Raw genomic sequence first — 21,845 nt, 5'->3', positions numbered from 1 at the left:
CATCCTTATTTTGCCCGACCAGTCACCGTATGTTGAACTAGAAGCAAGAGGTGTTACAAGTAACAATTAAGCTGCAAACGGATGTTGAGTAGCACGGACGCTGTTTATGAAAAGTGCGAAGCCTTGGTGAGTGCGCCCTTAGGGCCCGCCCCCCCCACCCCAGGCCTCACCCCCCCCAGGCCACACACCCCCATAATCCAGGCCAGTAGCCAAGGTTGGCTACTGGCCGGAAGAACTAATTCCGGGTTGGTGTGACGTGTGTCCGGCCAGAGCTGTGGGCGGAAGGGGTAAGCCGGAGGGGCAATTTAGGCCCCTGGTCCCTGTGGGAGCATGCTCTTTTTCCTGAACTGGACCCTCAGGAGCAGCAGAAATATTCTATCTGCGTCCATAGGCCTTGTCGTTCGTGAGACGTGGGGGACTCGTGGCTGTTGCGGTCGGAGGTCATCGTTGGAGCTACGATGATTCCGAGGTGAGGTGTCAGGGGCTTTAGGGAGCGCGGGGCGGCTGCTGGTAGCTGGTGGGCAAGATAAGTTGTGATCTTTAAGGAACTGTTTCCCCGGCTAGACGCTGGTGGCCGCCCGTAGTCTCCCTGCAGTGCGATCACGCCTCGGTGGTGATCTGAGTTGGACACCTCCCTCAGGGGATCCAGGGCCCGTGGGCCGAGCGAGAGTTAAGCGCGGAAAAAGGGGACGGAATTTTTAAAGGAATTCTTGGGGCTTCGCGAGTTCTTCGCTATTTAGGCTCCGTTGTCGGAAGACTTTTGCGGGCGGAAAGCAGGCGAGGGTGGGGTCGGCACTGTTATGGAACGTGGGGAGTCAGCGTGGTTGCTGGCGTGTGTTGCGGGGGGGCGAGCTTAGTCTTATTGCTAGGAAGAGGCAACTGAATTAGTTACGGCCAACTCTTGGGGCTCCGCGAGTGCTGCGCTGTTTAGGCACCATTATTTAAAACATTTTGCGGGGGAGTGCGGGCCTGCGTGGCAGTAAGTGCTCTTCTGGTTACCAGCGTGTTTCCCGGCCTTTGTCCTATGGCGCATTATGGAAGAAAGTGAACGGAATGCGTGCGAGGGAAGCGAGTTAGTCTGCGCAAGCGCGGCTCAGACGCGCGCTCCCGAGGTGAAATCTGACAATGTAAAAGCGCGCGTCTGATTGCTGTCCACATTCCTAAATACGGATAACATTAGGTCTGAAGCAGACACCATCAATGCTCACGCATTGAGGGTAGGTCTGCTCGACCTAAAAACCGAGGAGGCAATCAGTAAAGAATGGAAGGGAGACTCACGCCAATGGTACCAGGTCTAACAGTGACCCGACCTCCAAATTGTTTTTTTGAGGTGAACTACTTTGCCTCTCTTAACTCTCCCATCCCCATTGTGAACACAGTTGTGAAGAGGTAAAAATCTATCACTTAAAAAGCCTGACGCACCAAACACGTGGGGCCATATTACAGAAAGTGTCCCAGGGGCTCAACAGACATTTGTGTCTGCTTTGCATGGCCCCAGTGCACTTTGGTATTACAGAAGGGGCCTCAGACACTTGTGGGGTCCCTTCTGTAATACCAATAGCGCTGACGCACATAAAGCGCAAGCTGCAGGGGGCATTGTTTCAATTGCATGGGGTGTACCCCATGCAAATGAGGAAATCCCTTTGCCTCTGCATCATATTACAGATGCAGGGGCAAAGGCAAAGAAGCTGGCAGGAGGCACACTGAAAGTGCACTCCCTAAGAGCAGCCCTCTACAGGAATTATAGGGGGATCTTGGCGGCCCTCCAGACATCCCCTTGGAAGTGGTTGCAGTCACTTACTGCACCCTCCGACAAGGGGATCTCTAATCCCCCTTCATAGTGCAGGCGGCCTGCACAGTGAAACACAGAGCGGCTGCTTCAAAGCTGCTCCATCTTTCATTTGAATGCACTTCCGCCAGGGCAGCGCGAGCTCCTGCTGCCCTGGGGCAGCACATTCTATGTGATAGGTCGCGCTTTCTCGGTTTGCGCCCGGAGCACCTGTTTTAAGGTGCGCCAGGCACAAATAGGGAAAGTGCGCCGTAATACACAAAATAGCCCCAGATGTCCTGCTGCCTTGCCCAAAATATTAATGACACTGGTCACAAAGCTAATTGCTGAAGAGTGATCTTTATATTGCTGCTAGGTATCTGCATACTATTTTATGTTAATTACAAAAGATCTGACCAGCTCAAACAAGCCCTAAAAATGCAAGGGATCGGCCAACCGCGCAGATGTCTAATGTCTGACTGTTCACTGATCCCCTGACTATAATCATTTGTTCTAGCTTTCTGGTTCGTGTAATTATGGGTGATTTACTTGAAAGTGTTATGACCGTTGAGCTACCTGTGAGGGAGTGAATGCTACTCTTATCTATTGAGACGGTGGCTGGTGAACTGTAAGGTTGGTGAACGTTCTCAGGAAATGTATTGGAAATGAAGTGACATAACACAGTTGGTAGTTTGTGCAGTGAAAAACAGCGACAGCTGTCTTGCCAGATCTTTTGTAATGGTTTCTACTACTCGGGCCAACTTATACGAAAACCACATCCTTTCCACATCTCATTTTACTAAGAACTCTTTGCGGTCTTGTTATTCCTCTGCCGAAGAAGCCTACCTTGGATCCTGACATCCTTTCCAATTACTGCCCGATTTCCCTCCTGCCTGAAATGGTGCAAATTCTAAAATGTGCTACTATTTTGAGACATTTAAAAAGTATAATTTGCTCCACTCTTCCCAACCTATATTTAAAGCATATCTGAACATGGAAACCTCATTGATTGCAGCCAGTAACTGCATTTGCATGATCATGGACGAGGGAGGCTCTGCAGCACACTTCCTTTTAGCTCTATCTGCGGCCTTTGACACGGTCTTGATTAACATCCAGTTGGACCGACTCCAGCTTACAGGGCTACATGGCATGGTCTTGATCTATCTAAAATTACCATTCTCAGTCAGGTCTTCTTGAGCCATACCTCTCTTTCTGTATGACCCATAGTTGTGGTGTCCCATAAGGTTTGTCCCTCAGCCTTACCTTGTTTAACCTTTATGTGGCATCTCTTGCAGAGGTTTTAATGACCTTTGGACCGTTTCGGTGCTCATGCCAAAGACATGCGGCTTGTACTACATTTTGACAACAGCTCGGACTTTCACAAATGTTTTAGATCTTGTATGTTGGCCATTTCCAATTCCCTGCATCTGAATTCTGACAAGACAGAAGCCCATTTTTCGGAGTTGCGTTGTCTTCGTTGTCTGTCTGGTGGCCTCATTCTCATGGACCATGTTCTGCTCCGGCTTCCTTGATCCATAATCTTGGCATCATCTCCAATGTGCACCTGTCTTTGGTGTTCAAATCCAGGAATTGACCTCCGCTTGCTTACTCATTTTGAAGCAATTGGTTATATGAAGATTGAATTACTGTAACGCGCTGTACGTGGAGCTGCCAAACTATGCACTCTTTAGCTTACAGATCATTCAAAATGCTGCAGCACATCTCCCTTTATGTGTTCCTAACTTTCATGATTTTGACCCATACTACAACTCTGCATTTGGCTTTCTATTCAACAAAGATGGTTTTTCAAAGTCTAATGCTTTTGTCACAAGACAGTTGATTTGACTTCGTACAAGGATTATATCTCCTCTCTGTTTTCAAGCTTAATCCCTTCCAGAGCCCTGTGCTCCTCTTCCTTGTGTCCGTTCCTAGGTTTCGCCGAATATAGGCTGGTTTGGGTTCATTTTCTGTGATCTCGGTCATGGTCTAGAGTTCACTTCCCCTTCTATCTGCTCAAAGCCGCATATTCTTACTTTCCACAAAATGTGAAAAACGCATCTGTTTCACCAATCTTTGTTCCTGATATCATGCATTTTACAGGACACCTTTGAGTATGTTTGCACTTTAGGCTTGTTATGTTATTTGACTTATCAGGCTCCTTACCTGTGGTGTTGGAACTCCTATCTCAGACCTACTCTGAGCTTCCTGCCACTTCTATAAAATAGGTGCCTGTCTTTTGGATAGCCTCTGGTGTGGTTGGAGATACTTCTATGCAACCGTACCCTCACCTTGCTTTTCCTTCACATTATGCTCTTCACGTCTTGTAAATAGGTTTCAGGACTCCTTTCTAGTGTTACAGTAAAGTGAAGAGTATTACAAGTGGTTCATTGTCAATGGCCCAAAATCACACCGTTGCAAATCTTCAGCCATTCATTTATGACTGTTCTCCTGAACCATTTTAGGCCCTTGGTTAAGATCATTCCTACTCCTACTTTACAAGAGTTGGACTGGATGGGTCCGATAGCTCATTCACATAGGTAATCACAAATTGCCCCATTGTCCTTTGGACTGTTGCATTGGACATGAAGCCTTTGAATTTCCTAAGCTTGATGCTCTTTACTGATATTCACTGGTCTCTCATGCTTGGTTCAGCTCCTCATCTTCCATATAGACTGCTGCCGCTAAGGATTCAGTTTCATATTCCTCTTGTTTCTTTTATGGTTCTTTTCCCAAGAGCCCCACTTTCTTTGGATAGTATTAGGAGCTTTTGTGACCTCACTCTCCGGTGGTGCACCGTGAGCCTCTGATAAAACAAGGAGGATATGATGTAATGGCCAACGCCGCCGACTTTGGAATTGGAGAACCAGGGTTGAGTCTCTGCATCGGCTCAACATTCTGTGATTTTGGGCAAATAACATATGGCATGGTTTGGTTACTTTGTCACAATGGTGATGGATATCCCATCCACCAATGTATAGATTACATAATATCTTATGGGATTTATGTTTCGGCTGGCGGGATAACCGTCAGCGTTGGGATGGAGTAAGTTGTCTGCAGAAATCTGAATCCGGCCCTTAATCTCCCGGCGCGTACAAAAATAAAAATGAATGTGACCTTGTGGAAAGCAACTGGTGCTCATGTAAAGTGCTCCATTATCTTTGGGTCGAGCTCGTGCTATATAAAACTGCATTTACAAAAAAAAGTGGGAAAATATTCAGGGAACCGAATTCAAGAACAGTAAAATTAAGTGCACCACCAGAGTTTACAGAACTCAGGCAAACTCGCATAATGCTTGGGCATTCACACATATTTGACAGGGACGTTCTCGTCCTCAACTCTTTAGCAGAAGTACCCTGGTCAAAGACAGGAGTCCATGAGCTTTCAGGTTGCGACTGAAGATGACCATCCGAAGTTAACGGGGCAGGAAGAGAAATGGCTTCTACACTAGTGAGAATCTGTCCTCTATGGAAAATAAAATGCATACAAGTGCAAACGCATGTGTTTCTTACATTATGACATGGAGGCACACACACACACACACACCTGTTATATTTTCCTCAGCAAAAATAATCACAGTTGTCAGATTGTCTGCAAATCTGCGATTATCAGGAACAATCCTGTAATTTGTTTGCAACCACCTAAAAGTGGAACATTTTCTCCAAATCCAACTGGGCCATCATAAAAAGATTTTTCTACCCTGCTGGCTGACTGGAAGCCAGTGATTGGTGACTCGCAGCTTCCTCCTCGGGCACTAGGCAAAAAAGGTTTAAGGACAGCACACCATCCTCTAAGCCTAACCCTCAGGATTCAGCCCACTTCCTCTCAGATTTAAAGACTATTTTCTGTGATTCAGTGGGGACTGAAGCCCCACCCTGTCTCCTCAGACTTCCTCCCCACAAGGCGTTGCATCATCTCCTGCCTTGCCTTCAACACAAAGACCTCTGCAGCTGGAGCATTTACCAGCTGCGCTGTCTTACTTGTTTACAATCGCCGAAAGATGCTTGCTAAAGTGAAGTCACAGCTATTGCTTCATTCATCACTTGTTTACCCTTCATGGTTCCAGCGTTCTTTAGCAGCAAAGTATTGTGTCGAGTTTATCTTGTATTGTAAAGTCTTGTGTGCGAGTCTCGTGCCGTGTCCGGTCTATTAATACGACGCATCTGGAACACTTGCGGTTTCATCTGACACACTTGCGGTTTTCAGCTTCACAACATGTGGTTTATCGACGCGTCTGAGCATCCTACTCTGGCAGCACACGGCATTTTCTGCCGGCTCAGCCTCTGGACTCAGAAGGTCATGTGACAAAAGAAAAGAGTCGCGCGGCTCAGCTTTGTTAATGCACATTCATGTGGGTGATTGATGCTGGAAATTCAGCAGCTTGTGAGTAACGAACAAATAGCAGCTATTGTTCCAAAGCAAGAAACTGTTGGCATCACATTTTGGTAAAGGAAGTAGTTCTCGGAATATGTGTGGATTCTGGAAGTATGTGACCTGCTCTGACTTATTTCGGAGAAAGTTCAGAAGCTACAATTGGAGTTTTTCCAGTATTTGAGGACATTCACTAATAAAAGGCCAAAACAATGGCCTAAGGTACACAGGAGGAGAAAAGGAGTCCGGATTTACAGAAAAGGAAAAGCTATTCGGGAGTAGGTGGAGTTAAAGTAGTTGGGAGGGGGCGGGGGAGATGTACTGCTCCCTGAGTAGGAGAGCTACAAAGGACCTGGCAGTGAAAACCCCCACTTTAAAGTACACTGTACGAACATTGTACCACATTAGTATTGACTCCAAAATATCACGCTAACAGAAAATTATTGAGGACCAAAATAACAACAAGGCAAGTGTATTTATGTAAGTTTAGGTTTACTTTATTTCACTACAAATAGATGTACTTTGAAAATATATAAATTTTAAAGTTACGTAAATGTGGTCTTGAGAATAGTACATTTATGCTTACCTACATTTTGGTTCCATGATGTTCCTGTGGTTCATATTTCGACTTGAGACCATCGCAGTGTAGTAGTAGTCCGCTTCTACTCCCAGATCCCAACCATCTCCGCAGTTCCTAATGGACTGTACATTTGCCTTTCGATGGTGTTCAGCTATCCTTACACTATGTACGATTATGCAGATTGTCGTATCACTGCTCCCGGGGAGAGAAGAGGGCGCAGCCGGCAAGTTTCAGGAATGCACGACTGCAGTCAGCACTTGGATGGCTAGAAACTGCCTAAAATTGTACTCCTCCAAAACAGAGGGCTTACTTTTCGACTCCAATGTCAACTTCTGGAGTCCTAAGTGGTGGCCAGAAGAAATGGGAACGCCCCCACTCCTGTAACGAAGGTTAAGAACCTGGGAGTTCTGATTGACAACCAACTTTCCTTTAAACCACAAGTAAATGCGCTGACTTCCCCCATCCATTGGATTCTGAAAATCATCAGGAAGATCCTCCCCTTCCTACTGGATGGGTGCAAGAAGACGGTGGTGACCGCACTAGTGCTTTCCTGCCTTGACTATTGCAACAGCTTACTCCTCGAGGCCCAACAGGGGCTGCTCAACAAACTGCAGGTTCTGCAAAATGCTGCAGCCGCCTTATTGCGGGCTTGCCTAAGTTTGCATCCGTTTCCCGGGAGCTGGGGAAACTGCATTGGCTCCCACTGCGCAAACAGATTATGTTTAAATCAATGTGCATAGTCTACAAGGCGGTACATGGATTTGGTCCATTGTTTCTTCAGCAGCATTTCCAACGGTACAAGCCGGGCAGACAGCTCAGGTCGGCCAGCATGGGGCTGATTAGGACATCTTGTATCAGGAATGCACTCTGGGGGGGGGGAGGGGGTGCAGAAGCTTTGTCAGAGGGGCTGCCAATGCCTGGAATGCCTTACCGTTGGCACTAAGACAAAGCACGGACCTGATGGCTTTTCGGAAAAGTCTTAAAATGTGGCTCTTTACTCACTAGGCAGGAGGCTTGAATCCTAAGGGAGCTATCACTACAGCGCCAGGATTACCGGTTGGTAATAGCGCGCTTTATAAATGATATAAATAAAATAAATAAATAAATGCAGTAAAGTACCTCTTATACACGTAGATTTATTGGGGTATAAACAGGTGAAGAAGTGTTTTGTGTAGATGGAGGTATGTTGACTTAGGGTATGGGCAGGGGTTAAGGTACAATTATAAAGGTAATGATAGGAATACTAATGTATAGGTAGGTGTACAAGGACTGAGGTATACAAAGAGATAGACGTTCTTGGACATAGGTATACTAGAGGTATACATTGAGGAAAAGATATTGGTATACAGGGTGGTCCTGAAGTACAACACTTTACCTAGGAGTAGAATAACCAGGGGATTGGTAAGGGCTTTGGCTTCTAGAGTTTAGGTAGAGGAACAAAAGTAGTACACGGGTAGAGCCTCTAAGGTATGGGCAGGGTCTGAAGTGCTAGTAAATTATTCAGTTAATAGTGAGTAAAATATGCACCTTAGAAAATCGAACAAATCATAGCATTCTGCAGAGAAGTGGAAGGATGCAGTAGTTTCAGTCCATATTTTGAAATGGTGCTGTATTCAGACTCTCAGCTGAAAACTAAGGTTAGCATCCCAATATCATCAGTTTAAGGATCTTCATTCTTAAAATGGCACGTTGAGACAGAGGGTGGATTCACTCACTCTGCCCCTGAGAAGCTACGTTTGAGAATCCTTTTCAGGATCTCCAAGCTGATCCAGCGAATCCTGTTTGGGGTCAACACTCATACCGCCTTGCAAATTGGATACTTGTGACAGTTAAGAAATCATATCTTGTGTACATTTCTACTTGCAAGGTCCCTTTTTAGGATACTTTCAGAACTTGGATATGCTTGAGCCTTTGTCCACTTCTTCTCTACGTGGAGAGGTTCTTTCCATTTCATACTCGGATGAGAACATTAAGCAACGTGATGTTCATATAGTGATCAGTCTGTATTCATGGTTTTTAGTCCTGTGGAATACCCGTTATGAAGTTGTTTTTAAACACTCTTATTTGAGTGGGTTGAAACGTCGATGATACAAATTGGTGTCCCATACCAATAACCATTAACATGTTCACTGCCCAGAAATGAGGATATGTTTGAGCAGAATAAAATCATTTTTTGTTTTAAGTTATTGGTGTGCCGTGCCATGCCATTCATTGGCGGGTCCTAGTTCATTGGACCAGAAACCTCTAAATTAGAAGTAATTTTTCCCTTCCCTACAGAACCAGTTTTGTATAGCATTATTCCCCTGGTTTCTGCAGGATACTGGGCTACTCCATCAGAATACATGGGCATTCAGACTCTCGGCTGAAGTTAGTGTCCCAATATTATCACTTACTCCAAATCTCTGGTAGGTCAAGGTTCTATGTGTTTTTGTGGAGGCATTGTGGGCTTCTAGAAGCTACGGTTATACAGAATAGAGAAAGGAGTAATTGCCTTAGGGAGAATGATAGAGAGATGAGAGGGAGTCTTACTGTAGAGGAGGAGCTATTTACCGATGCAAGTTAGGGCCAGACAGAGACAGAAAGACAGAACAGAAGAAAACATATGCTAGACAATATCACTGTATAATTTGAATAGATTATGTTGATATTTCATGCAAATTATTTCTAAAGAAGGTGTTTCTTCAATCGGTTTCTGTAGGAGAGCATTGGTTCTAATGTAATGCCTATAAGGATGTTATTTCACATTCTGGAGGCAAATACTGAAAAAGAGCCTGTCAGAGTAGAGGCAGTCACATATTTGGTCTGTACAGGACTGCCTCGAAATTTGAGTTAAGCTTGTTGTTGAGAGTGATCTACTGGTCAAATTTTCCAACCCGGACAGGACCCATCAACCTTTCCTCCTTCTGAGGCCGGTAAAATGAGCGCCAATTTAAGTAGCCACAAAAAACTGCTATGTCCGTAGTGCCAAGAGACTCCGACGTTATGTTATTTGTGGGTGGCAGTTCCTATTATTTAGAAATGTGGTGCTTCTGCAGGGGGGATTCTTCAGATCCTTCTGAATTGCAGAAGAGCTGGAGCAGTTCTAATTTTGTCTGGGAGTGAGGATGTATCAGGCACCTCAACTGGCACAACAGGTGAGAGGGTTATTACTTTCATTTTATCATTATGCACGCACATACCACAATCAATGACAAAATAATTACCTTGTCTAGACCAGGCCACCAAAATCCTAGCTGTCTAATCAACCTACCATCAGTCAACAATATTCAAGCTTTGCATGCATTTGGTCCTAAATCCTCATCCAGTTTTTTTTTGTTGAAAGTCAGCTCTTAGTAAAGTGTTCTGTGGGCTTAGACAGACCTTTGATCATGGTTTTGTATTACCCAAATGTGTTCTGCTACAACTCCTCAAGCATGTACCTTTTTTCGCTTATTTCTGTGGTTCACAGATAGGCAGACTTACATTTTATTATTCCTACTGGTCTTGGATATGTTTGCAGCGTATTCATGCCCACTTCCATAATTAAAGATGGACATCCAGCATGTATAATTCCAAGTGCACAATACCCATTGCTAAGCGAACTATTTCTCTTGGACTAGACTGTTTGTTTGCTTGGTCAATTAGTCCTTTACAATTTTCTCTTTAATTTCTTAGTAATTGTACATAGACAGTAATGTCTTCAAATCTGCCACAAAATCTTCAACAGGTTCTATAGGTTGTAGTGTTCACTGAAGGAACATTTGTCTTTCATCATTCCTACAAGAGTAAAACCCTTTTCCAAAGTCCTAAAAGCAACATGATGTTTATCTACAGCTTCTGCAATATCCCCCTTCTCTCCTGTGTGTATTTTATCAATTTCCACCAGCAATGTTTGTAGAATGTTTTCTCCTTCTGGATTCAGATTGTGTAATGATTATCCTTTTTCCTATGTAGGTAAAAGCATCACCATCTATAACATCTATGTATGCTTCACAAGCCTCACTTTATTTCTGCCAATTCATGCTCGGTGTACCCTGAACAGCAAGGACAGGTGTAGATGGTGTGATACCTCCCATACTATCTACTAATTTGAATTGAGCACCATGGGTAGAACTGTTTGTGCTGTTTTTATTACAAGAACAAATCATCAACGCGCATCGCAGGATTAGAAAGCAAACTTTTCAAACGCTTGCATGTCAGTCATTCTAGTACCGTGGCCACTTCCTGCAGTACTCATTGGTTGTTAACAAGATGGCCGCTGACATGGAGTGCCTGTGTTGATGGGGACATTGTTCAACATGGCGCACAGCAGGGATTAGACATAGAATGCCTTAACAGCCAAATATGTTGTAGAGGGAATGGCAGTTAGTGGTTTGACAGGATCAGAGGTAGCCATTGTGGATCTACCAGTGGGTTAGTAACAGTGAGTAGAACCTGATACCTTTAAGTTGTCCAGCACATGAACTGTAGTCATCTGTGAATTTGACGAGTAAACAGAATAGTATCACTGGCTTTCCACCTTATGCAGCAACTGCCAAAGGAAAGAACCTTTGTTCTTTAAAATGCCTTAAAACATACATGCATACATTATAAAGAACATTCTGTGCATATAAATGCTAGACTGCTAATTTTGGTATGCCAGGTACATACCACACAGCCTGTCGTTGTTTTTTTCTTTTTGCAGTTGTCGGTTGGTGGTGTTGCCGCTAGTGTAGCATTGTGCTGCTCACCTGAGATGGTTATTTGTGTCCATTCCTCAAGTGGATGGTTCTGGGGCCTTTGTATGTATGTCCTTAAAGATGATGTGGGCTTAGGATAGGGAGCCAGTGAATTACATTTAGGGTTAGGGTTAGGATGAGATGTGAAAGTTTCTTCAGGCCTTTGAGGGAAAGTGCCTGTAGCATAGTGGATGACTTTCAGTGGGAACAGGGTTGTATCGGGGACACCACTGAGCAGAATGTTGCCTCTGTCCAGGTGCGAGAGAACCAAGGCAGTCAAAATACGCAGTACGGTTATGAATTAAAACAAAAAAACCCCACAATTTGCATGTTATTGATAGTACCGCAATCCTTGACTCGTGCAACAGCGATGAAAACCACAACTTGCACATCAAGCACAGTGCTGCCCCTTTATTTTACTCTTGCATGTTCTTTGTCAACAATGCTTTTTAACTTTGCTGCTGTTTTCCTGTTTTTTTTTCTTCCTCCTCCTGTCTCTCCCTTGATGTGGGTCAAAGTCTGATGAGAAAACGTAAGTGCTGATCCTCAAAAATGAGTGCGAGTGTGCCACACATGCAACCATTGGATGCCATTAAGCACTAAACGAAGAAATACTCCTCACATACCTAAACGTCAGTTGTGCTCTGTTCAAGAGGTGAATTGTCTATCCTTACTCCTGGCTGCCTCACAGTTTTTGCATCAAAGCATGGTCTGTTCCTGGACTTTGCTATGACTGGTCCATGATCCTGCAACCCACCTCTTTTTTGATTTCACCCCAGGTCTTCATTCATCATTTGACAAATGTTGATCAGCCCTGTTAAATCCTACTTCTCTTCTATAAAACACCCCTTTGACTCCAGAACAAACCTGGATAATTTAAAAAGGTGGCTTTGCACAGAAGCATTGTGTGCACATGGATCATTTTAAAATCTTCTTGCATATCATTTTTACTATTCCATTTTTCAGGTCTCATATATGGCCAGTGTAATCCATTAATTGCAAGTGTTTATAGAGTAACATAATGCTTCGCTGTTACAGTACTCTCCTGTGGCGAAGACTGAAGCACTGCAGCATCCACTCCCCCAGTTCGCATTGTTGATAACTGTTTTATATTGGAGATTGTATATGCTTTTATGAGAGAACCTAGAATAAAGCAATTTTTGACTTGACTTGATAACGTGTATTTAAAAGTTCATAACATTTTGTGCCGATGGATAAGCACCTGCACTTTACCTAAATACCTAACGGGGTTACCTCAATGTTCTTTGGTTTTAAATTGTGAATGTAATGATAGATTTTTATTTTTGGGAAATTTGTAAAGATTTTAATTAATCATACAATAAACTATGACTGACTGTATTTAAAAGTTAGTATTTTGATTGTGGACATTTTTTTGTGGCCACGTACAAGGTCATTGCGTTTCAGCAAGTAGCCTGGAAATTTGTTTTTGAGGGATCACAAACAAACAAGGAGCCACATATTAGATCCTCTATCAGCAGAGTACAAATTCCTGGTGGCCCCTCTCCCCGCATCCAGTGTGCCCCGACTGTTCAGTTATGCGAACATTTTATAAAGAGAAGACAAGACAGCAGTCCCCGGATCAGCAGGGAGACCCAAGACAATAGCTTTGCAGCATATTTACTTACCCATAATCCATTGCCCTACATCCGCATTCCCACAATCCTTTTCTACTATTGCAGAACCCCTGAAATGCGTTTAAATGATATTGGAGCTTTTTGCATGCATTCATTTATATTTGAAATTGGTTATTTTACATTTCTAAGGCATTTTGTTTTCTTTGCTTTAGCAAAACAAGTTAGTTTCTAAAAGAACCGCACTCTGGAATTTCTTTGGCATTTGAGTTGCCTTGAAGTGCTGCACACCCATAATTAAGTGCTCTTTGTAGCAGAGCCTGTCGTGTGGGAGGGGCATGCCAGATCCATGTAAAACTTGTGGGGACAAGATAGACATACCTCCTTCGGGGGCCTTGGGGGCCTTGGGGGCCAAGGAGGCTTTATGCAAGGCCGGGAGGCAGATGTCGTAGCTCAGCCTTCTCGTAAGGCTTGGGGGGCCACTGTGTGATCGTGTGTTGTGTGGCGCCAGAAGCGATGCATCTTGGGAGGGAATGTTTTTTCTCTTAGTGTATCTGCCTTTCTGGTGAGCAAACCGAGATAAAGAGGCAAAATGCTGTCCTAGAATGGTTGCCCTGATGACTTATCAAATATATGAATGCTACTTCGAATAAAACCATGGCTGAAGGGGACTTGCCAATTAGACGTGTTGTCCTATCGGCTAATCCAACATGGGAATGACAAGCCAGCAAAGCAATGGTTGAATACAAAGCCCACCTCACTTTAGTTTGTGTATTATATTTTGTAATCATTACATAATCTCTCGAGAAGCAGGCAAGGAAGTTTATAGCTTGGATTTAACACAGGGTTGGTTTGAAGTGAGATGGAAACTTTTCCTTCCAAGAGATTTTACAGAAATGTATCCGTTTGAACAGAAACCTGAAGTATATACAGAGCTACTGCAGCAGCAACATTTTCTGCATAATTATTTGTTTGCCGCATTTGCCACACAATCCATCATCTGCTGCATAGTCTGCATATGTTAACACCCTTTTTTTTTTGTAGCTCGTATGAATCAAATGTTACTAGAAAACATAGTGCCATGTGCTCCCCTGCAGTGGAAGGCCCTTCGCAAAAGTTGACTGATCATCTTTCAGTTGCTCTTTCCTACATTTTGTTGTTAAACAGGTGCTAATGAGGAGAAATATTTGCTGAGACGGTGTTACCATAAATGAAAATTACAGCATAATGAAGTAATACTATCACAAAACATGTACCACATTGCACAGCATAATTTGCCTTTTAGTGCCGCATAATTTAGCTGACCCTGCCCATAATGAAGTCTTCCCCTGCTGCATAATTCTAGTGGCCCCGAATACATGCCACAAGAATAGAGACTCATGTCATGTGGAATCTAAGAAAACAGAGTATGACAGGCATAGAGAATGACATCACTGGGTCATTGGTTGTCGCATCCACCCCTGCACTTCTTTATCACTCTCCTGTTCGGTAGGGGTTAGTAGATGTACATTTCTAATGACTTAGTGAACTCACTTCCATCCCTTATCACTACTGATTGATGCCTTTGTTTCTTTCAGGAGGCTGAGAAAGAAACTGAAAACAAACCGAGGACTGACCTGATTAGTGAATGCAAACCTAAACCTGAGATCTATCAGAATCTTTCATTGATTGACTTTGTCAAGCGTAAGTTTATCCCATTGAACTCACTGCACATGTACAAAAGGATATATGGGACTAGATACGTTTTTACCACTGTCGTTTTGCGCAGGTCCTAACATTTGACTTTAGCCAAACTTGATTCGTTTTTCAGTTTGCTATTCACTTTTTTATGCATTGCCAGATACTATTCGTTGCATTTCTGGATTATGTTCACTCTAATTAAAGCCAAGCGAGACTGAACATGTACGCGTACTTTGCAGAGGATATCTGTGTACCAGGGCAAATATATATATTTTTTCCTCTCTGCAAGTTTCCCATTTGCACTTTTCTTTGCAAAATGGTATTGCACAAGACAAGGCAGTAACCGCTTGCAAAGTATAACTTATTCAGGTAAATTTTTTGTTGTAAGGACAAATGCCACATACATTTTTGCAAAATAGTTCTTATGATGCATAGGATGCCACAGTGTGCCATTCCATCGCGGGAACAGGGTTCGAGCTGTTAACCGTGAGAATAAAAACGCTTCTACACCGTACTTAACCGCATCGCTGCTGCGGTGATTTTCCCCCTACGCGGCTTTTTTCGAAAAGCCGCGTTAGATGACGAGCTCAGCTCGTCATCCGCACACGCCCCCCCCCCCGTGGCTGATGACGAGCTGAGCTCGTCATCAGCATCGAAGGAGTTGAAAGTGCCAAAACTGTAGACTTTCCACATATCCTGAGGGAGATTATTCCAAAGCTTGGAATTCACTACAAGGAAGGATCTGCCACCACGGTGCATCCGTAAAGTGGGACATGCAGAGAAGTGAGGTCGCCCTATGCTGCGACAATCGAGAAGACTGGTTGTGGGGGTTGAGTCACTAGATGGGAAGGAATGACCACGCCAGTCTTGACTGTGTGGGTTAAGCACAGTACTTTGAGCTGAATCCTTTCTTTTGCAGGAAACCCGTACAGTTTATATTTTGTCTGTGGACATTGCTTAATATTTTGGGACCCCTAACTGGCCTCACATCCATATCTTGAAGCCATTGTGGTTTTGGGATTGCCTGATCTGGGAAGCCTAAGTAAATTCGATTACAATTATCTAGGTGGCATGAAATCCAAACCTAACCAGTTTTTCGCTAAGGATAAATGGGTGGATCTTTCTCATGAATTGAAGCTCGGGGACCTCTGCAGTCCAGATGTTCTGGAGTGGCGGTAAGAAAGGCCGCTTATGATCAAAGATTCTTAGCTGATCTCCACTGGGCTGAGTGAGGGTCAGGATGCAGAGGCCAGAAGTCAGCAGACCAGGTTTTGGAGTTTACACCAATGACTGCTTGGACTCCTTTCAGTGTTTCGAAATCGCCCAATATCCTTCCATGGATGCATGCCAGGGAGTCTTGCCACCATCCAACAAAACTGGTGGATTGAGGGCCAAATTTGAGTGACCGCTGCATATCATCTGCTTATGCCAGTGTTTCAAGCCCAAATGAGCAGGTCAGCCACATGTGGCTGGATGTAAATATTGAACAGAATTGGGGACAGTGCTGGGCTTTAAGGAACCTTGCATGGCAGTTAAGTGTCATTGAACTGTAAGCAGGGAGCCATACTGATTGACTGATCATAGTTAGGAAAGATGCTAACCAGTCTAATACCCATCTAGCTACCTCAGTGGCTTCAAGGCAGTTTAACAAGATGTCATGCTTGACCGTATTGAAAGCTTCTGAGAGATCAAGAAGCAGAATTCCTTCACCTTGTCCCTCCTCCTACCAAGTATGCAGCTGAGCCAGAATGGTTTTTAGTACAGATTTCATGTTGGGCAATAAGCGGAATCTTGCTTGATCCTCAACTAGCATATTTTTAGGTTTGTCCTTAACCCCTCCCATGCTTGTGACGGAACTGTTCCGTCACGAGCCTCGGGTGGGCTGTGCTGGTGACGGAACGGTTCCGTCGCGGCCCTCTCGCCGCGCCTGCGTGGTGTGAATTCCGCGCCTGCGCTAACGTTCTGTAGCGCGGGCGGGGCCGTGACGGAACCGTTCCGTCACAAGCACAGCTCACCCGCGTGCCGTGACGGAGCGGTTCCGTCACGAGCACGGGACCGCAGCGCGGCCCCCCCTATCCCCTTAGCAGTGCGGCGGAATAGCCGCCGCAGTGAAGGGGTTAAAGAAAGCTTAAACTGTCCCATCAGATTATTGATTTTTTTAAGTATCGTACATAATTTACACTTTTAGTGGCTTTTGGTCAGAGGGATTCTTCTATTGGTCTGTAAATAATCAGTAACATTTTGCTCCCAACCACCGTGGCAAACAGCAAGCGCAAGAAGACATCCCACGTTGCCCATTTGTTCCCATCACTCTGAGTGACTGCAAAACACCTCTGCATATTGCTCACTCCTGTATAAAAAAATAGCTCTTCAGTGCAAAGTTGATTTTAAAGTTTGTATTTCTTTAATTTTAATTAACAGCTATTTATTTTGCCTGCACTTTGAGGGCAAATGTAAAGGATGACTTATTTGGCAGAACAGACTGCTCTGTCTCTGTTGACCACTGGAGCCAGATGGTCTAGTGGCATCAGAGAGTATTTTTTTTTGGAACAGAGGAGGAGCACCACACCCTTGGAGTCAGGAGATCTGCTGGCCTACCTGTAATCCACTGCACGGAGGAGTACACTGAGACCCATGCAGTGTTCTTTTTCCGCGAATAAAGACATATAATCCTCCATGAATGTAAACTTTCCAAGGACAGTGCTGTGGAAGTTCCCATTTGCCCTCAGCGACCAGGGGTGGGCACCAAAAATGTGCACACTCTGCTGGAAGTCACCTCACTCCGTGATTTAATTCTGTTCTATTTTGACTTAATTCATTCTAAAGTTTCTCTATCATTTCCATAAACCATTTTAATTATGCCTGATACAAAGGCCTGCAATGAAAGCCACAGCTGCTAAGTTTTTTTTATGTTTGTCACTCCATACATATTGCTCAGAAGGGTTAGGAAAAGGGCATTGACTATACATTGCGCTCCGATACATTAGGGTATAGCTAGCGCGATATAAAACTCAAAAATAAATAAATAAATACATTATCGTTATATTCCTATTAGCAAAGGGCAAAGCCATGCTGAATGTATGGTTAAAAGAAAGGCTTTAGTAGCTAGACAGACACATCAAATTCCATAGCGGTCACAAAGAAGTTATCACAACCTTTACCTTCACGCAAGGCAGCATTGTTATGTCATGCTTTTACTTTCTGAATTACTTCTGAGAAGAAGAGTGCATTATGTCTCAGACTAAACAATCAAATCGTGTTAAACAAACAAGCGAAAAGAAGGTATGCAAAGGCAAAGGAAGCTAAAAGTTGGACAGGTGTTGTATTGCCATCTGCTTCTGTGGAAATCCCCTGACTGTCAGATACACCTGAAATAAAAATCTATTGCTGCCTGAGGGCAAAGTCTCACGAGTCAGGAAGAAAGAAAGCAGGCGAGAGTTGATTTACACACCCAATGTGACACCGGGCCTGATTCACAAGAAAATGCTTACTTTTACATTTGTAGATTTCTGCCTTTAATTTTGTAGACTTTTCCATTTGGAGGGTTCAACAGTTATCCGCAACAGTACACATTGCAGACCGTCTGCAGGAGTGGGCATGGTCCTAATGTGTAGCAGCATATTTGCCTGATTATTTTGTTTATTTTTTTCTGCACATGGAACAATGCCCTGTATTAACAGAAAGTCCATCCACTGCACTCTTGACAATATGTAGGTGTTAGAAATGGGATCCCTGGATGGCTAAGGCTTGCGCCAAAGCCAGGCAGAGACCACCAATCTAGTCGGGGCAAGGGAGTTACACGCCAAAGATAACCCCTGCTCACCCCCTTGGTAGCTTGGCACGAGCAGTCAGGCTTATCCCGGAGGCCATGTTTAAAGCATTTGCGCACGCACACGGCAGCAACATACCAGGCACACTACAAAAGGGACTCCACACGTGAACCTGCCAAAAGGGCCAAGTCCAACAGTAGGTGTTTAGAACTTCCTGATATCCAGTTTGTGTTAATTTGAGCATTTGCTTTCCACTATCGTTAGTTGCACAAACAGGGTGTGAAATGGTACTGGGAACATTGGTGAATAGCCAGAAAGATTCAACTTTGGGAGTGTTAACCAATTACCAGATTCCACATTTTATTATCATATTGGCAGTTTTACTCTGGTCAGTGAGTGTGTTCAACTCACAAACTCATAAATGCTATTTTAAATGTTCGCATTCTTTAGGGGGTATTAAAAAATGAAATGCAGCCTTAGATGCAGCTTGGAGGAAACATTTTTATAATAGGGAAGTATATGAATATATATATATATATATATATATATATATATATATATATATATATATATATATATATATATATATATATATATATATAGTGCTGTTAACTGAAACCTTTACAAATGAGCACCTCATGTCGTATATTCAAGCAGCAGTTTGGAATAGAACTTAACTCACCATTAAAATACATGAAAATAGGGGGGGAAAACCCTGAACTCCAGGTGGATAAGAACACAAAACAAGAGAAAATGTGTAAACCGAGACTTAACCGCAAAGAAAGAGAAGCCGTACTTCCTTATATAACAGATCCTTAACATCATAGGGGAGGGAGTAGTGTAAAGCAGAGTGCCAAAGGCTGCAGAAAGTGCAAGGTGCAAAAGCTGATTTTTGACCTGTACAGAGTTAAGATTGGCCTAAACGACCTCATAGCATTAGTTTTTAGAAAAAAACACAGGGCGATTGAGCCAAGGGTGCTACAGATGGATGGATGCTGGCTATGAGCCACCATCATTTTCGTGGCCAGAGCCGACATGAAGGGTGCCGGTGAGCCTCTCTACAAGGCACATTGAGGGGCCCCTCTGGGCTCAATCAGGAGCTCTGCAGCCGAAAAGCTGTGCTGAGCGGGTCCCCTGAATCTTGCCCCCCCCCCGCACCACGGGCGCCTGTGTTACACCCCTGGGTGGTTGTGCAGGCGTGGCCCATTGCACTGCTTTGCCCTGGGATCTATAATGCTGTAAATATTTCCTGCCCAGGGCAGCTGCCAGGGTTTGCAGTATGGCAACAGGGTGTAGCAATGAATTTCATAGCATTCCTCCTGGTGCCTCGTGCGATAGAAAGTGCCAAGTGCTTTATAGAGGTCAATATATAAAACAGATGCTTGTCATCTGAGTAGATAATAGAAAGGAAAGCAAAGTGTCAAAGTGCAGAAAATAGAGCAAAGTTCAGAGACACTTCTTGGCTTATGCACGGCTGTTGTAGTTGACCTAGGTGCCCCTCATAGTGTTCATTTTTGAGTTTTGTGGAAAACAGCCCAAAGTTACTATGAATGTTGGCTTTGAGCAGTTATTAAGCAGCCATTTTCTTGGCCAGAGCCAACATGGAGGGTGCAGCTGAATCAGCACGAGTTATCCCAAGGTTGCAGCTGATGTTTGAGGTATACTAGCAGTGGCGCAGCAATGATATTCATAATTTTTGTTTTTGTTTAGTTTTATATTGTACTAACTTATCCTGAAGGTATCAGAGCCCTTTACATGAGCACCATTTGCATCACAGAGTAACACATTAATTTTGTTAGGCACAGGAAGATTAGGTGAATTGCTCAGAATCACAGGATGTTGAGGGTCTCTGCTGAGACTCAAACCCGGTTCTCCAGCTTGGTGGTCGACCGCTCTAGCCGTTGAAACAAAATCCTGTTGGTTACTTGTGCAATAGAAAGTGTTGAGTGCATTATAGAAATTAATATGTAAAAAAAAGAGTTCATCTGTAGTTACTACTGGTGTTGGTTCCGAGCAATCATCAAACTGTCAATTTCATGGCCGAAGTCGGCATGAAAGGTGCAAATATGAAGGCGCCTCTCCCGGATTGCTGCCGATGGCTGAGGTTTGAGAGCAATGGGACATTCATCTTGGGGACTCTTGCAGCGGAGAGTTCCAAGTGCATTGGAGCAATAGGTTATCTCTGTGATGCTTCAAATGGTCAATAGGGGCTGTGTAATATGGTGGGCAGTTTTTGGGACCCAGTTCTGCATCATAGGAAGCATTTGTGGATCCCAATTTCGCTACAGCCATCTGCAGGAATGTAACTGTTTTAACATTTAATGTGGTATTTTTCGTGTTCAGTCTGGCAATAACAGCCTGGTGGCAGGTCCGAACTCCCAAGCGAACATACTCCTAGCGAAGAAGATTTTTCCTTAGCTGTGACTAAGAGGGGCAAATGCAAAGTATGTGGGAGATGGTTTCCTTGCTTAGGCAGCAGAAACATGATACCTTTAATTGCAGCTTCTTGCAGATAATATGCTCATTTTTGTTCTGTTTATTTTCTTTAGTCTTCCCCAAGGTTTTACTGAAAAACCTGAAGAACCCGGTCTCTCTGCTGGTGATTTTGGCTCAGGTGAATCTGTCTGCAATGGTGGCTGGTATAGCCATATTCATGGCCAAATTCCTGGAGAGGCAATACTCTATCACAGCGTCGATGGCTAACCTGATATTGGGTATGTACAGTCACAGTTAACGAAAACCTTGTCTAAAGCTCCTATTCCAGTGTCCTCCACCATAGAATGATCATGCAGATTTTTCAGTGTACAATCCGTTTAGTATCAAAGCCACAGATGATGTACAAACAGGCCCACTGGTATGAATCTGCAGTGAGGACCAAATTATACATCAGGGTTCACTAAATTATGCGGCAATAGATTGTACATTCAAGCAAGCCGGGCCGAAGACGGCTGAAATGCCAGAAACTGGTCCCCGGTAGCTTGTTCTCTTCCCAATATAAGAATTGGCTTGGTAGTTTTGTCTGCCCTGTTCCCATGATGCACTGGGCCAGGGTCAGACTAATTTGCATATAGCCAAGTTCTGAGCTGGGATGGTGCAGTGAGCTAAAAAACGGTGATGGATCAAGCCCTGATCTTTGGACTGGGTAAGAGTGGTCTGCTTAATTCAGACACTCTGTTCATCACCACCCCCTTTTCTGAATAATTTTTGTCCACCATAAGCGTGGAAGGGTATACTCAGATGTGAGTCCCTAGCTCATTGCACCATCAGGATTCAAGCAAGCTGGGCCGAAGACGGCTGAAATGCCAGAAACCGGTCCCCGGTAGCTTGTTTTCTTCCCAGTATAAGAATTGGCTTGGTAGTTTGGTCTGCCCTGTTCCCATGATGCACTGG

General features: G+C 44.1%; 1 protein-coding gene across 1 annotated transcript in view; it reads left to right on the top strand.

The window, feature by feature from the left end:
- Window positions 1-21,845, top strand: part of LOC147693578 (solute carrier organic anion transporter family member 2B1-like) — a 435,047-nt gene that overhangs the window by 292,140 nt on the left and 121,062 nt on the right. The window contains exons 8-9 of the mRNA XM_086933810.1: window positions 14,583-14,688; window positions 21,005-21,169. Of these exons, the coding sequence (XP_086789936.1) occupies window positions 14,583-14,688; window positions 21,005-21,169 (271 nt within the window). The remainder of the gene's footprint in view (window positions 1-14,582; window positions 14,689-21,004; window positions 21,170-21,845) is intronic.

Source organism: Lissotriton vulgaris, chromosome 8 (genome assembly GCF_964263255.1).
Source record: "Lissotriton vulgaris chromosome 8, aLisVul1.2, whole genome shotgun sequence".
Classification (NCBI taxonomy): Eukaryota; Metazoa; Chordata; class Amphibia; order Caudata; family Salamandridae; genus Lissotriton; species Lissotriton vulgaris.
This window is presented reverse-complemented; position numbering and strand designations above follow the sequence as displayed.